This window comes from Colletotrichum destructivum, chromosome 5, assembly GCF_034447905.1.
Source record: "Colletotrichum destructivum chromosome 5, complete sequence".
NCBI lineage: Eukaryota > Fungi > Ascomycota > Sordariomycetes > Glomerellales > Glomerellaceae > Colletotrichum > Colletotrichum destructivum.
Window position 1 is genome coordinate 1,017,272 of NC_085900.1, and position 17,398 is coordinate 1,034,669.

The 17,398-nt window shown below is 50.8% G+C and overlaps 1 protein-coding gene across 1 annotated transcript; it reads left to right on the forward strand.

Annotated features, from left to right (window-relative positions):
• Nucleotides 1-9,338: 9,338 nt before the first annotated feature.
• On the forward strand, nucleotides 9,339-12,620 carry CDEST_07907 (Putative tetratricopeptide-like helical domain superfamily, DNA/RNA-binding domain, Est1-type). Its single transcript, XM_062924066.1, has 4 exons — nucleotides 9,339-9,775; nucleotides 9,834-10,733; nucleotides 10,806-12,317; nucleotides 12,389-12,620. The coding sequence occupies exons 1-3, from the start codon at nucleotides 9,531-9,533 to the stop codon at nucleotides 11,953-11,955; spliced, it is 2,295 nt and encodes a 764-aa protein (XP_062780117.1). The 5' UTR covers nucleotides 9,339-9,530; the 3' UTR covers nucleotides 11,956-12,317; nucleotides 12,389-12,620.
• The last annotated feature ends 4,778 nt before the right edge of the window (nucleotides 12,621-17,398 follow it).

Below are 17,398 nucleotides of genomic sequence, written 5' to 3' on the forward strand. Positions count from 1 at the left end.
GCCACAGAGCAGCAATTTCGCCAGTATGATGATTTCTTCGTCGTCTCTTCGACAATCCACAACGTGCTCGGGGTCACCGTGTGGCGTTGCTGCGCCACCGCCCGACAAACCAATTAGAGACGAGGTCGAGAAGTGACTAGAACTTCTGAAGACATAAACGCAGAAAAAGGGCCAGACAGATTCGTCATCAGATCTATCAAGACCTCATGATATTTTGCTAGAGCGGTCTACAGTATTAGGGTGAACTGTGATGCTTCAGCCGCATTGAGTCCGAGTACCAGGCACCCGGTAACTCACCGGGGTGGTGTGAGTAAGCGCCGAATGCATGGCAATTGTAGTCACAGGGCGTGGGCTGAAAAGCTGACTTCCGACACTGCCGGAAGAGCAGTTGAACATCGGACCGAATCTCGGTAGTCTGGAGAACTCTATGAGTCACCGAAAACGGCGGCACATCATCCGTGAGTCAAGAAGAACAGCATGGAAGCTCGGAGATACAGAAGTAAGTCCGAAAAGTTATGTTACGTCGTGAATGCCTGCCTAAATCGCAGAAGCTGTTGGGATCAAACTTACGGAGACGAGCCAATATTCAGCACGGGGACTGTAAATCTGGCGATAGCTTTTTATCTGTGCATGCTTCCGATAAGGAAAAGAAGAAAATTGTGTCAGTAATTCGAGTATGGGATAATAACAAACAACGATAGAAAAGACTCTGCACTAAGAGGCTCTTGAGAACAAGTAACATTCCATGGCGAGTGAAGCTGAGATTGGAACTATTCCAAGGGAAATTATGGTCCATGCGTCGTGCGTATTGCTTCAAACAGAGCTTCTCCAAAGTCACAAACGAGGAGTATATTAATGCGTTGCATAGAGGATAGAAAAACAGACAGATTAGAGGAGGAAGTAAGCAAACGGACTCTCTAACACAGTTGGTTTGATGTTTTACGACAATCACGTCACTTGGTCAACAAATTCTAGCATCCACCTTAGACCACGTTAGAAAAAGAATTCTGCAATGAAATTATTGATAGGCTTTGGCTGTGTGAAGATTGTCAATTGTGTAACCATCTCCGCTGGCTACTCGAAAGAAGCTCTATCTATGTCTAGTTACAGCACATAGTAGATGGTTTCTAGCACGAAACCTGTTCTATGGTGGTTGTATTTTCAGTATAGTAATATACAGTTATGGAATTTTAGCTCAACACAAGAAGGCAAGAAATTGGACCGAAGTCATTCGGTCACTGATTTGGAGTCTCAGCCGATATTGACATCAAGCCTCAGTTAAATTTGCAGTGTTACGCCTTTTAAACTATTGAAGCCTAAGCCGTTTGAACATCGAGTCAATCAGTATCTCAACGGTCCCCTGGATTCTATTGGGCCGACACGTTTCTCGGTATGATATGTTGTGACTACAGTGAACTTCCCAGCCGCACCCCCAGATCGGATTGCGGCGCAGGAGCATCTCTAACACGTTCAAACATCCTGAGGGAAGTCATCCTCGCCTCGACCAAAATTTCTCTCGACACGATTCTCCTGTCAGCCAAGGTCGACTCACGCACTGGCTTACTCTCAGTATCAGGCTTCAAGTCGATCTCGAAGAAGCTTTCACCAAACGCCAAACCCTTATTCGGTATTGAAACATTGCAATTATGCACTTCATGTCGATACCTTTTCCTTTTCCAACGTTACCCCTCGTAAGGCAAACAGCTGACGTACTCCTCCCCGCTTCGAATCCGTACCAAACACCACTGTGCCTCCGGCGAGAACCCTGTTCGACGATGCGGAGTATTCGCTGCCTAGACTTCCTGCAGAATCTGGAGTGGGGCTGAACAGGCAATAGAAGACAGTTCCCCCGCACCAGCGCAGGGGTTTCTGGAGTTGACATGGGAGGTGGTTGGCGTCTATGTTACTCGGAACGAGTTTACTGTGTTGGGTGGCCATGAGAACACCTCGCCAGACAATCATGTGCAAGTAGGGATGACCCAAGAATGCAGCTCCAGCTTAGGAGATATCATGGCACAGAACTTGGCGTCTCCTTTAAAGCCGGTGAACGATGAAGCGCACAAAGAGACCCGATTCTCAATACACCAAACATATCAACTACATGAATCTACTCTAGCACGAGAGAGCCATCACACATCCTTTTCAGAGAAGGATTCGAGGCGGGCCCGCCTTAGCGCGCCGCCCACTGAGCGGTGAGGATGCACAGGTATGACAGCCCAAGGACCAGAGGCAGCCAGCTCCTCAGGCGGCTATTGTCCTAGACTCCGAGCTGAAAGAGACTAAACCAAGTCTCGAGCGCAGACTTGCGCTCGCACTGGTGCTCAGCACCACACCGCTCCAGCCGGCGGGCACATGATCCACCCACGCTTTAGCGTGAAGCAGTTTCGACATCGCCGCTCAATGACCCAAATCAGTCCTGTCAGCTGACGAAAAAGAATTCGGTTTGGACGAATTTCGCAGATGAACACAGGAAGCTCCGAAGTGCGCCAAAGGCAAGGCGTCCGCTAACTTGGTGCTTGTGTCTTATTCTGAGTTTATGGTGTGCCGCACGAGCAAGTCGTACCAGCCTGGAAAAGTCCTATGCACCCTTAGTCCGTTATAATCCGGAATTTTCTCCGAGGCATCTTGCTGGACCAAAGTCTCAGGTCCCCGGTCCATCTGGGAGCCTCAGCGAGTGCTTCGGTGAGAGCTTCGGTTCGCATGAAGAGCTGAACCGTTCCGAGTTCGTGCGACTGTGGCACTCGGCACAACGTTCCAGATGCCGATCGAGCAAGGCATCTTTGGCGTTGGGACTCCGCTCATTCAAAGCAAGCACCCCGGGTTCATGTTGTGAAAAACCACACCCGCTGTAGAACGTCGTGCATGACCGTGTGACTTGTGGGATGCTGCGCAGGAGGCCATGATTGTCCGAGTCCGCTGGCGAGCACCGTGATACAAGCTCATATTTCTGGTATCAGCCTAGAGTAAGCAATGGTCAACGTTATTGGCGATGTTTAAGTTTTGAGGCAACTAGAAACGGAGTTCACCTCTTGGTGCCAATGATACTATGTAAATAGTCTCACCCTGGACTCTAACCATCCAAGATTTCATGAAGGCATGAAAGGATTCTCCAGGTGTTGGTCATAAGGAGAAACATGTTCATGTTGAGGGAGAGGGGGCTTTCTAGCTGGCTAGTCCGCATATACCCATTCCTCATGCAACGGAGAAAAGTGGCACCTTCTGAGCGCACCTTCTGAGCACACCTTTATGAACCACACATATACAAAATTCCATTACATCTTCATGAGTATCGAATCATATACGAGGTAAGCTGTTACCTTGTAGGTCTATGCCGCGTGTTTGCAATGCTGGTGCTATTATAAGTCCATTCCAAATGCCGCATAACGGATCGTTGGTATTTCAAAGGGTACGTTGGAATTGCCCAAGTACGCTCAGCAGATATTGGGGAACCTGCAAGGATCGACCCGCTCACGGGCTCGGGACAGGTTGCCCAATGATACTGAGGTGGATATGACATGTCAGCCTAATGGTCTCCATCGAGGCGGCCGCGCATGCTGAAACTCCAAGAAGGGTTCAACTGTGCAGTAGCCCCCAGATTAGTCAACCTATCCCAGAATAGCACGCCAGAAAGCCCCGTGTTCTAGGAACCGAATGGCCGGGGAAGCATCCGGCGATTCCAGGGCGAGAGCGACGTCTGCAAGTCGCTGGCAGACGGCTGGGGATGATTCAACTCGATCGTCTCACGCTGCGGATTGAATGGGTCTTGGCGCCTTTAAAAAAAGCATCGATTAGATGGATTAGATGGATCTATTAGCTCCAATGGTTGCCTCTGTGTGTACGTGTCATACTCTGCCCACATTAGCCAGCTGGCTGCCCTGCTATGCAGCCCCAGTCACGCTTCATGACCCGTGACCAGATGACCGCTGTTATTGAAGAAGCGTGTACAAACACCAGTATGCCACGAAGCCGAAGGAGAGCCTCATCAACGGTCGAAGGGGGGGCTCAACGAGCTCGTAACATCCAAGGGAATAGAGGCAACCAAACCAGGCGGGAACGGGCTGACAACGCGGGAACGGAATGAAGCCTGGTTGGAGAATGAATGACAGAGGATGAAACAAGGCAAGCAGCCCGGCTACGGGTCTTGAGGACTCCTAACAAAGAAAACTTGCCATCCGACTTCGTGTCAAGTTATTTATGTTGGGCGCTTTCAGTGGCGCCTTGGGAAAGTTGGCAGATTGGAATTTTAAAGTGCCAACGCAGATGGATGTCGTAGCTGGACGACAAGAAGATACCGAAAGTGACCTTTTAAAACCCTGATTCGTTGTGGGTTCTCGCCTTTTGTCATTTGGCGAAGATTGATCTGCTCGAAGACCAATCAGGGGTACATGCAACTGGGCACTGGATATGTGATGGTACAAGTCGGCCGGTGACGAAGGCAGATCAGGACACCAGGACCCGAGCCGAACTGATCTTTGTGCCGAAACCTGCGGAGTCAGTGAGCAAGAATGGATGCTCGGAACCAATTATGGGGACGCTGAATCGCTTGACAGGCGTGACAAGAACGTGTTGCACGAATCTCCGGCCGGGGCTTGATTCTGGTCTGATGGATTCCCCGAGACTGACATCATGGGGGCGCGATCTTGTTGGTAGCTGCATTGCTTATGCATGCAAACGCCCGCCGTCGTTGCACATGCAATTGAGAGCTTTGAGACCGGTCTGCTCACTGCCCGCTTCAACAGTGAGGTCAAATCCAAGCATGAGGCATCTTCTGTAACTCCCCGTTGATGCCTGATATGCATCGAAGTGCCCTTTCATATACGGAGACCAACTCGTGGGCCCCCAAGCCAATGGAGCGTTTGTGTCAAAGTATAGATCGGAGGCAAGCTTGACCGCAAGCAAATACCTTGATGAGAAAAAGAGACGCGAGTTGGCGCCATAAGGCTGGCGGTAGCAACAACCTAGGGCGCCCGCAAGCTAGGCACCTTGGACGGCCACATTCAGGGGTATTCAAAGACCCCAATCTCCTTTGGCCCCCAACTTTGGTATGCCAATCGAGGCAAACGAGGCTCAGCGTGAGAATGAAAGTAAACATCAATTGACTCCTGGAGGATGAATGGGAAGTTGCCTACATTTCTGAATGGGTAGCCATGGGGTTGTTTTTGAGGAATGCCTGCGTCTCGCCCTTCACTGGAAGGATTTGACGACAGAAAACGGGCGAACCTGCAAACAAGGCTGCCCAATCAGGAGGGAAAACGCAACCGATCAGGAGCAAGGCAACGATAGGTTAGATTATGGTAATTTCAATAGAACCAACTCGGTGTCTATCTTGGGAAGGCTGAATCGCCAAGGTTGTTCCAACATGTTGTTGCCAATGGTACGCCTTGCGCAAAGTGACACAGGCGACCAGGCGCTTCGATGGATCGTCAAGCAAGACCGAGACACCTCCACCCAAGGGTCCTTTCGAAAACAGGAGAAGAATGCAAGGAGAACGGCAGGGGGTCGTCGGTATTGTCTCTTCAGGGGGAATGCTGCTGCTGCCTAGCCCCCGCACACACACGTTTTGAACAAACAATACCCTGCCGCCGGCGGCCGAAAGCGGTGTGAAAGTGGCCGACAGCCGCTTCAGTGACCGAGCTTGTCTTTGCTTTTTGGTCATCGCCATTACCATTATGGCCCAAGCGAATACGAAGTCTTTCTTTCTGCCTCGCACATGTCGCTAGAGAGCGCGACGACCCGGATGCTTTCCCGGGAATCGGATGTAGCGAAGTGACCGGGAGGCCGCAGGAGGGCGGCGAAGAAGGACGGATTCCTTTGAGATGAATTTGGGCGGTCCATCACTGCCGCTCGGCGTCTGAAATCCTGCAAGGTCGATTATGGACAAGGCTAGGCAGCCTTTGAAAGGTCGGCCGAATGCAGGACGATGCTTGTGAGCTATATAGGGGGGTGGGGAGCTTTCCGGTTATGATACCCCTTGCTGGCGCTCAGTACTTTGCAGACGAGGGATGGAAGGCCCATCCCGCATGTCTCGGCTCTCTCTGACGCCCCCCCTCGAACGGGTGACAATGGGCAGTTTCGGTGCCCTAGAGACCCACAAGGTCAACATAGAGGTGAGGATAAATGATAGGAGGCTGCTTTTTATATCGGATTTATGGACCAGGTGGCGGCAGGGTGACAAAGATACGTCAGCGGACGTGTGGTTCCTGTCGTATGAATTATGAATTATTGGTCAATGGCAAATACTTTGCGAAGGCGACCGACGGTCGTCGTGGTTCGCGTGGTCCATGCGGTCGGTTAAGTTGGTTGCCTCACCGGCTAATTATGGGGCCGATGTTCTGGAAGTGGCTTCATTTTTCGATCATTGATAAATGCGCTACATTTTCTTGAGCTGGACGTGTGTTAAAGCTAGAGCCGCGAACTACACAGGCCCATCAACGAACGACTGGTGTATGCAAAGTGTATTGAAAGTGACAGCTCTTGAATCCACGCTTCGGTCGTTGCTAGGTGGGGGGAAAAGAAAACGAAGAACTTCGAGTTTCGGACTTGTCTAATTTAATTGCCCAAAGCACTTTGGGCTAACCACTCACAGTTCGGGACCCGAGCGGCCGCAAGGTTGATACGCGGCCTGCTCACGTTTATGGATCGCTGCGTTCCGGATTCGGAGACTCGCTCGCGGTTGAGAGCCTTGATATCTTAAATGGAACGTCAAGCACCCGGGATTACGAGTTCCAGTTCGGCCACCAAAAGGCTGGGCAGTGGTGAGCAGTGCTAGGCAGTTACCACGAACATGCAAACCATGGCAATACTCGCAAGTTAAACACGTTGAGATCGCAGCCTACTATTGTTGCTGAACAATATCGGAGGAAAGCACCCACGCCTAGTGGTGGTGGCAGTGAGCAACCTGTACTGGACTTCCTTGCCACTCTAGAAATATGTCCATCTTCTGCCTCGAGGGCATGAATCGCAAGCGGTTTCCATGGAGATCACATGTGAAATTTCTCAAAAACCCATAGTTAGGTGCTACAAAAAACTTGATTTCGTCGCACGACCAAGACCGAGAAACCTGCGTCTTTCCACTGAGGACGATGGCTACTAGCACAGAATTATCACACCCATGCTTATGACACTTGCCTCAGGCCTTTTTCTACAACCACGGTCCACCCACTTCGAGAATAGGCAGCACAGCCTTCGCTGCCAGGTGGGTGTGCTTGTGATCGTTTGTGAATTTCTACCGCGTGTGGTACAAGTTTCTCACGATGAACAGGCGCCTGCCAGAGGTTCAGGGTATGCTTGCCAGTCACGTCGCTTGAACGACCGCACTCGTGACCGCGGGGGGGCTTCCCAAACCCTCGGTGGATCAATGACGGCCTCATATAACACCCACAAACCACTGCTGCCTGCTGATTTCGACATCTGTCCTCCCTTGGAAAGGCGTCGCGTTTTGCCGCTGAGCATCGTCGCCTTGGCCAATCTGCAGACCCAGACACTGGTCTGACGGTCCAACACTTCCCTATGTCCTTGTTGCCTACTTCGCCCTGCGCCCCCCGCCCAGCTGGAGCTTGGACTCTGGAGGCAACATCCCGAAGCTATACGAGGTGACGGTGAGATATGAGTGACTCCTTGCAAGTGAAAGTTCTCCCCTCTTATTTGCGGAGGAACGATAGTCTCAGCGCGAGACAGTTTTGGCGGGCCGAATCGCACGAGGTGTTCGAGAGGCCTGGGAACCGAAGATAGATAGGCGTTGGGTGGGTTGAGTCCGGAGGCAGAAACTGGAGACACAAAGGGCTAGACTCGGATGAGTTCTTAGTTTGTTGAACGGACCGATTGCTAATAGCTGGCGACCTTGGACATTAGTGGTCGTCGAAAGCCTTCAGCTCTTTTCTCAGTCGTCGTATAGTTCTGGCTAGGCGATTCTTCCTCAGCTGAGCCCCATTCGTATGCATATACGTTGCCTCAAGCTGAAAAATCTGTGGGAGAGCATTTCGGGGATCTCGGTAATGTCTGTGGTTGGAAGCCTACGATATGTCAGCTCCCCAATAGTTCATTGCTCATGATGCATACGCATCGGCAAGTCCGGGATTGTGGGGTTCGCCCCTGGGTTGCTGTGGTGTGGCTGTGTCGGTGGCTAGGCCAGTAATGGATGTGGCGAGAACGAGGCCGATATGTACTGCCTGTTGCAAAATATGGACATGGCAAAGCTGCAGTCCGTCGTCGCCAAGTGTAAACAGCAAGAGCTCGCCTTTAGGTGTAATGGTGGTGACGAGGAGGTGGTGGCGGTCTGGCGCTGCGGTGCGGTGCGCTAATTTGAGCCTGTTGTCAGAGCTCGCTTGACCTTTATGGGCCCCTACTAACGAGTGTTGTCAGAGCTCGGTGCGATGCTGGTGTAAGAAGTGAGAAGGAAGTCAGACTGGGTGAATGTGCGCGCCTTTTCCAAGGATGCAAATCAAAAGATCCTTTGCAAGAAGAAGGATAGAAAGGATGGAAGGGAGACTGCTTAGAATTCCCTAGGATGGCAGGCTGACGCGTGTGGAAGCCGGCCCTTCAGGTTGTCGAAATTGACAGAAGAGGGAGAGTCAAGTCGGTCATCGGTCCCTCAGAGATGGAATGCTGTCAATTTTGACCATAAAAACAAGGAATGGCGCTGTCGTCTGACTTCAGAGCCGCAGATGGGGGGCATTGATTGATGCAGAAATAAAGCAGGCTTGAGCTGCGAGACATGGAATATTCAATCACACCGGAAACGAACATAAGTGGGAAGCCTCGTCGCGGTTGGCATGCGAGCTACCATACGAAAATGCACTTGCACCTCATGTATTGGGCGCGGCATGCTAGAAGCCGTCACGAGTACGAGACAGAAATTGATCGAAGAATAGCAGATTCATAGAGGCAAAAGTTAAATCCAGGCCAAGCCGTACCAAAGTGCAATCCACGGTGCTTTTCAAGACCTCGGGGGCCGCGGCGCTGCCCGAGGCGGAGGTACAGTGCATACCCTACCCTACCTAGGCCCAAGTCAGGGCCAAGAGGGCAGAGAGCCGCGATTCGACCGGGTCTCTAAATCCAAGATTGACGGTCTTTGCTGTGCTCAGTATATGCCGCTGGCATAGCGACGGAAGAGAGGGCGATAGAGGAAGAGACACGAAAGGCTTTATGTACTTTACTGCATGCCAGCTTTTAGATAGAGGAAAGAAAGGGGAATGTTACGAAGGGGGGTTGAGGGGGTTGAGGAGTATCCAAACAGAGCCGCATGGTTCGCGCCCCATCTCATGCAAGGCAACTAGTTCGCCATGGCGAACAACTCGGTGTGGGGCTTACTCTGTGCCTCTTCCCTCCCCACTCCATCAACCCGATTCTGATTGATATATACTACACCACTTCGAAACCAGCCGGATGTAATAATGGATATCAACGAGGAGTCGCTATCAACAGTTTCATTTCAGACTTAAACCCAAGCCGACATTGCGTTACCTCCACATTCGTTTCCATGTCCTATTCTCTCCGTCAGCAAAGTAGGCAATACCGACGGTCTACTGGAGATGAGTCAACACCCCGAACCCGCCACTGCCCTCACCAAAGGCTTTACCAACCATCTCCGCGCGCGAGAACAGGAGCGCCGGCGGAAGACGTGGACCAAATGTCCCGTTTGTGGCGATGAGTTACGAGCAGAGTCGCGGGACGACATCCAGCAGCATTACAAGGACAACCACGCCGCTGGGCAAGATAGTAATCCGCCCCCGACCGCGCAGAATCTCTCTGATCAGATAGACGAGGTTTGGAAGTCGTAAGCACATCAGCCGCATGCATCCCTACTTGACGCGAGGCTGAGATCTATTTCCCAGGATTCGGTCACGTCCACCCCCGCCACGAGGCGACCAACCACCGTCATCCGATCCAATCCCATCGGTAACGCCGTCCAGCGTCGACCCTGGCCCTAGTACCCCGACCCCGGAGCCCGAAAGACAACGAACACCGAATCAACCGTCTTCTTCTTCAAAGACACCTCATAGAAATAACAAAGACGAGAGGACGGTCGCCCCGAAGCGGAGCCGTGCGCGGGAGTCGAACCATCACGCTGCGCGTTCGACCGATAACGAATTCCGAAGGGAGCCTACCCAGCAGAAGGGGAAGCTGTGGACCCCCACCGACGACAACCCGCTTCCTCGACGTGCCGATGCGAAACGGCCCGGAGATGCCTCCGACTCCCCTCGGGCTCCGGCCTCGGTACGGTCCTTCGAGCCCCGGTCCTCGGAGCCGGACAATACGGAAGTGATGATCAAGGAACCTGAGACACGACCCATCAGCCAGGAGCAGCTTGTCGCTGAAGTCAAGGGCATCTACGCAGGCCTTGTCATGGTGGAGTCCAAGTGTATCGAGGTCGATAACTCGCAAAGCTCAAACAAAGAAACTAACCCCAAACTCAACAACGAACAATGGCAAGCTTTAATCGCTTTACATCGGACTCTTCTTCATGAACATCATGATTTTTTCCTGGCGTCACAGCATCCATCTGCAAGCCCAGCCCTGCGGCGTTTGGCAAGCAAGTATGCGATGCCGGCCAGGATGTGGCGTCATGGAATACACTCGTTTTTAGAACTGCTTCGACACTGGTTGCCAGCATCCCTTGAACATATGCTTGCGTTCATATATCTGGCTTACTCCATGATGGCACTGCTCTATGAAACTGTCCCTACTTTTGAGGATACCTGGATTGAGTGTCTGGGCGATCTTGGACGTTACAGGTATGCGGCATCTGGCCATAATTTAACACGTGATCCTTTTCTTGAGCCTTTAGTAACTTGTCTTGTGATTAGGATGGCGATAGAAGATGATGATCTAAAAGATCGCGAGGTTTGGACATCCGTGAGCCGTCACTGGTACTCCAAGGCGAGTGATAAAGCTCCTACTACTGGTCGGCTGTATCATCATCTTGCGATTCTTGCGCGACCAAACGGCCTGCAGCAGCTGTTTTACTACTCAAAGTCGCTTTGCGTGCCTGTGCCGTTTCTCTCAGCACGGGAGTCCATCATGACACTCTTCGATCCGCATCTGAATGGCTCTCCAACGAGATTGCAAGAGATTGACGCCGCCTTCGTCCGCGCTCACGGCATTCTTTTCTCCGGGAAGAACATGAATCAGTTGGCGCCGTCTGTAAGCGAGTTTATCGACCACTTGGACAACCACATTGCACGCAACACGAAGCGCTGGCTGGATAGCGGCTACTATATCGGCATCGCCCTTGCATGCGCCATTCTTGAGTACGGCAGCGAGTCGAACTCTGTTATGAGAGCCATCAAGACAGGTCGTGTAGACGACGCTGATGTTCACATGGACGACAACGAGACTTGCGCTGCAAGCCAAAAGCAGCTTGACGCCCTCGACTTCGCCTCCCGAACCCACAACGTCGTCTTCCGCCGTTTTGGCGACCCAAACGTTAGCCCCTACGTGCATGTCACCCTCTCCTTCCTCCACCATTTGTCACACTTCCCGACTGCAATGGGGTACATTGAAGAGAAGATTCCATGGAAGCTTATATCATATACGTTGAATTCACTCATGGCGAAGTGCCCGTCTGTAGACAAGATCGAATCGGAGGAGTTTCCGAGACAGGACAAGGAAGCTCCTCGTCCTTTGCCCGAAGATTTTGCGCAGCGGGGGTTGTTGTGGGTTGACAAGTACTACCCGGACGACTGGTTTACGACGGCCAAGTTCGACGACGACGAGAAGTACTTTGAAGTCGCCTCGATGGCCCAAGAGCGCCGCGAGCGGTGCCTTTGGTTGGGTTGTCGACTCGCCTCGTCTGGGAACTGGCTCACATACGACCGGGCCACGAGGGAATTCGGTGTGCCGGCGCGATTCGAGATGGATGTAGGCGAGATTGTCTCGCAGCAGAGCGAGGGAGGGGAAGAGGATGGCGATGTGATCATTCCAGATGCGCCTGCTGCTATTGCCACTCCTAGTTGAAGCCACTGGGACACGAATCTGAAACGATCACCTCGCCATCCTCTTCCCCTCCCTCGCTCTGCTGCGAGGTAATCTCCACGTTTGGGCGAATAGGGACTCGGGTGTTATCCGACGATGTATCTTCCATCAACAGGCCGGCACCGGGTCGGCGTTGGCGACTCACCATGTGATATCGAGATCTCCGACCCGGGGCCGGGTGTAAGGGAGAACGAGTTGGAATGATCTTCCCGAGTCGCCCTCTGGCAGATGTCCGAATCCGGAGATATTCTTTCCATGCCATGGCTTCAAGACTAGCCATGTCATGCCACCTCGCCAGCGTCCCAGCGCAGGTCTTCGTACGTCGGGCTCTGTAGGGAATGAGAGTAAGTTGGCAACTATCCACATGGGTTCAAAGAAATCCAATTTCGAATCAATTGCTAACATCTCATTGCAGCCAGCGCTCCAAAAAATGTAGAGGTGTCAAATGGTTACTACATTATTTCCCGTTTGATTATTGCTACGTTTTTGCACATATGAAGCTATGTTTAGATGTATACTATTCAAGCCCACACCGTCTCCTTTTTAGCTAATTGGCAGGGGAGCGTATTATTTCAAAAGTTTTATGTTTTCGCAACCTCCATAAAAAGCTCGTTTCCTCACTCTTCAGGTTTCGTTTGTACGTTTGTGATTGCAGGTTCAAAAAGACGCCATGCAATGATCTATGAAGACATCGCAATGCAATGTTTTGAAAAGAAACAACTTCATTAAGGAGATGTGACATTCTGCCACTAGGAAGGTACTACAGAAGCTGTCTAATACTGTAGAAGCTCAGTAGAGCAGGGATACGCGTACATTCGTCCATTCAGACTTCGCGATACACTCGCGAATAAGACGTCTGCCCTAGTCCCTAACAATCTACTCTGGCCAGGCGTACGTTGGAGATTAGCTTCAACAGCTGGTCATGGTTTGTCCCGTTTTGTCCTTTACCACTGGAGTTAGATGAATAAGCTTCCAAGGAGCAAGCTGTTGTATTCTGATACGATTATCAAAGAACCAGCAGCCATGATGATGAGTACCCTCGATTGTGAAACCAGTCTGTTGTCCAGGTCGCCGCAAAGAACCTACGCGTCTATAAAACTGCACTTGGTTTCTCCACTAGTCTCAGAACGAAAGATGTAGAAGAACTCCGCCGCTATCCAAGTCTGTAAGCCAGCAGTTGCCTCGGGCTGGACATGAATGGGGATATTCTGCCATGAGCTTGTCATTAATCACTCAATTCTAAAGATCTATTCAACGGCTTCCAAAAGAACTGTATAAGCATCGCCATAGGATGCAAAGACCCCACTACAACAGTGTGTAGTAGTTAGCGTGTAGTGACCTATATTAATGCTCAACAGGGAACGCTTTACATGTACTAGATAATTCTACTAAACCTACGAGTATTCTATCTTCGTGGTTCCAGCAGGCAACATCAGGACCTCTCGGCCTCCTCGAGTCCTCAAGCTTCTTGACGAGTCGATGCCGCAGCATTTAGACTAACCATCGGCCTCAAGTCCACTTCCACCCATAAAACCAACCACACGAACCGGAGTTCGTGCACTTCGACACTTAAGAGGCAGATGGAAGCCTGCACGAGTCGAGAGCCATCCTACAAGGCGCATGTCCTCGTGATGCCTGTGACTGTCCCGCATTTCGGTGACAAGCGGAGCTTTGTTTCTCATGACCTTGTTTGGAACCCCCTGGCAGGCCTTACAGGTCGAAAACTCCTTCTTTGGCCGCCAGAATATACCTCTTTTGACTGCTTGCTATAAATGTCGATTTTCTGCGTCAGCGTTGGCGGCGCAGCGGAGCAACGGCCCATCTAGTCCCACACTAGACGGTCGCCCGGGCAATAGGCGCGGGACGAAGTAATTCCTTGCTTGATTTGGCTCGTAATCTCGGTCTGCAGGCTTCGGAGTGGCGCCAATGAGTAACTAAGAGTCCGAATCCGAGACCTACGAGGACACACACTTTAGCTCTGTCGGGCCGGCGACTGCGGCATCCCCACGACGAACACCTGAGGAGAAAGGCACGAATTATTCAGTGGTGTTCTAGAATGGTGCTGTAGGCACGACCGAGAATAGCCGGATACGACAAGTCAGATATCTTCTGACATGGAAAACACAGGCGAAAATAGTGCTCCTGAGTCATCTTGGCTTTGCCGGACCTTGAACATAGGCTACTAACGTCAGCACCATGCGCCCGGCCATTCCCGTATTATCAATCGTCTTGCAGGCTCAGCCTCTTTGCTGACGATACCATTAGCCGTAGGTCCATTGTTAACGTTTGAGAATGCAGCAAAATGAGAGAGCTACAACGTCGGATCCGTCTTGGGACATCTCGGGCCCGCGTAACCAAGCCAACTGCTGAGGCCAGCTTACTGGGATGGTCGCTTCGTAGAATTTACCCCTCCCGAAGGAATGGAGTAGGTCAACACCATCTCAAAAGCAGTAATCGTTCGGGTGGCTGAGTCCTGCTTGGCGCTTGTCGTCGAGTGGATTCTGATACCCCAGTGCTCACGGGCGGGGGATGTCCATCGCGGGTATTCAATCGCTAGCTGAAACTCTTGCGGATATATCGTGCGGGTTGAGCTGTCACGTTGTTCCCCAGCCCTGCCGTACCCAAAAATGTAGTGAGTGGTTGCTGCAGCACCGATCTCATTCATACTCGCATCTGTCTCGTGACCCTCTGTCTCACATCACCCTACATGCTCAACTCACAAGGTAAATATCGATGAATCTCCTTTTTGTCAGGTTCGGTGTCTCACATTCAACATTGCTACCCCCCTTGTCAGAAATACAAGGCATCCATAGATTGAGCAACTTCCTGCGTTTACAATAGTGGGTTACACCAAATATGTGAGGCAGCTGCACGTAGCTCAGACGCCCGCAGTGGCAGCCATCCATCCACATGCAGCTCACAAGGAGCAGCAGGAGGATTCGCCCCAAACTTCTGATAGATATCACTGCAAGGAAAAGAAGCTACTCTTGCTAAATAATTGAACACAATTTCCGTCTGATTCTTGCGGAAACAACCTCGACGGACGACACAAGTCAGTGAACTCTGATATCCAGTGTGAATGTCAATTTCTGAGCACCGACTGGCCGAAGTCCCTCACACAGGTAAGCTTTGCTGCGGGGGGAAGACTTTGCTGCAGGCCGCGTGTGATTTATGCATGAACTCACCTGCCTAAGCCGAAGCCGAAGCGTAGCCGAACCAACTAAGGCTGCCTCGGGAGGGTGTGTAGACAGCCTCGTCTACCAGAAAAGATAAATCGCGCAATGTGCATTGATGGCGTGATCAAATTGCCTGGAGAGACTAACTGGTCCAGCAAATTCATGATGAAGCCTGACTTGGTAATCAACTCACCGAGATTTATGCAGAACGTTTATTTCTTGCAGATCAGACCTAGCGCCGATTCCATGCTGTGAAACTGGAATGTCTCGATTTGGTGACTGCATCTTCTAATACCTGTACCTCCGACTTTGTGGGGTTGAGAGCCCTCCCGTGTTCGATGGAAGCAAGAGGAGGGGATCGGAGTGACTAGTTTGCCGACGATCCAGAGCTTCTACGTTCTTCTGAGGGCGTTTGCAAAATTAAAATAATACGAACTGGGAGGAACAGGCAGGTACAAGATTTTGTTCATCACACTACGTGAGAACTCTTCCTCTTTACTGTGTATGAACATTAAACACAGCCAAACAGTAACTGCACACGATAAAAAGGGTCTTAGTTAGATGTAAATAAAATTCTGACGCAAAGTTTTAGGTAATGTAGGCCTACTAAAACAATAAAATCAAATGAGAAGTGCTATAATCTTTTTTGATTTGTGTGCCTCTTAGCTACTCTACCTATAAGATGCTGCTTTTGTTTTTGCATAAGACAGTTTTCTTTAAAGTTTCTCTAGACGAGTCTAATAAGCAAATTAACTATCTGACGTCAACCAGATAGAATTCTACGTAGAAAATAAGTTAAGTCGGTTATTTAATTGTAAATATACAGTCAAGCAGATCGACGTTCTGCTGCCTGAGATCCTTCGCCTATATTCTAGACCTACTAAACGTTCAGGAAAGAAAGAGAACGGACCGAACTCTTTTCCTCAACTAGGTCTTGCAAACGTCAACAAGTACCAAAAAATAACAAGGCAAATCAACTCGTCAAAGGATAACGAGACGACCGTGAGATGTCGCTGAGAGCTCATCAAAAATTGCATACATGACACATTAAAGGCCGTACCTGGGGTTTTAAACTTTTAAACTGCAGCTAGATATAAATAGTTAGCGGTCTTTAATGTCATGCCAGCCAGTTTTGGTCCTAAGTTCTTACCGGACCTCACCCTTGGGGAAACAGCGAGGGTATTACATAACTAATCCGTCAGAACACCCTTGGGACGGAAATATGACCAGACTTTCTCTGTTCCTTCAGCCGTTGAGTTAATAAAGGCGATGTTGTTGGATGTTTTAAATAGGCAGCGAGCAGGAGTGTTTCTCACGAGCGTTGCGACGAGAAGACAAAAGAAGGTTGACGCAAGGACCTGGACACTCTCGCGTCCCCGTTGAGTTTGAATCTTCCACAACGACCGAAGCAGTATACAATATGCAGTCAAACGTCCAGTAAACAACTAGCAACGTCATCGTATTTCGCTTTCGTGGTGATTGGTGTCATTGTCTGTGCGATTTCAAATCGCTCAAACCCAGAAGAATCAGGCGCGGCGTGGGACCCGCAACATTGACTCGCCTCAGCTTGCCCGTTGACCGACCGAGCCATCAAAAGATAAGATTACCGTGAATTTTACCCAGAATGAAGACTAGCCTGCGTAGCCTGCAGCTGGTGTCGATCAAGCGAACGGGAGCCGCGTTATGGGGCATTGCCTTGTCTGTGCCTGGTTGCCTTGCCTCAACATCGCCACAGATCGCGCTGTCCATGGAGTGGTTGGAATATGCATTCGGACGAAGTTAAAGCCCTGACAAGATGACGGAATGCGTCCTGGCTCAGCGCTTCGACGCATGTTTGATGACGAACTCAAGAGGCTTGTATGTGATTCCTCACCCGACACCAAATGGGATATCGTGGCTTGTAGCAGCCAATTGAAGTCCTTTAAGACCCAATGGCTCGCAATGATTCTACAAGCGTCGCCAGAATATGGGATTCGAATTAAAGCGGACTGTTGTGCTCCGACGAATTCGTTAGAGCTAGTGAGACCTTGCTTGTCGCTGCGTCCGGTGCGTAAGCAGGCGACCAGACGCTTGTTTAGCGTCGATTCGAGAGCTATTTCTTTTCCCACCGCACTGCCTACGATGTAGATACACCAACTGATCCGGCTGCTAGCTTGGTTGCCTTGATTAAAATTTGCAGATGTCTCTTGCGTGTCTATACCGTGTTTGCATTGCAAGGCACGTCACCTAATCGAGATGAAGCGGGATGT

Excerpts from the sequence above, each read along its gene's own strand:
- CDEST_07907 (XM_062924066.1), top strand. The coding sequence starts at position 9,531 with ATGAGTCAACACCCCGAACCCGCCACTGCCCTCACCAAAGGCTTTACC. Across the intron at positions 9,776-9,833 it reads ATAGACGAGGTTTGGAAGTC|GATTCGGTCACGTCCACCCC; the intron begins GTAAGCACATCA and ends TCTATTTCCCAG. Across the intron at positions 10,734-10,805 it reads GGCGATCTTGGACGTTACAG|GATGGCGATAGAAGATGATG; the intron begins GTATGCGGCATC and ends TCTTGTGATTAG.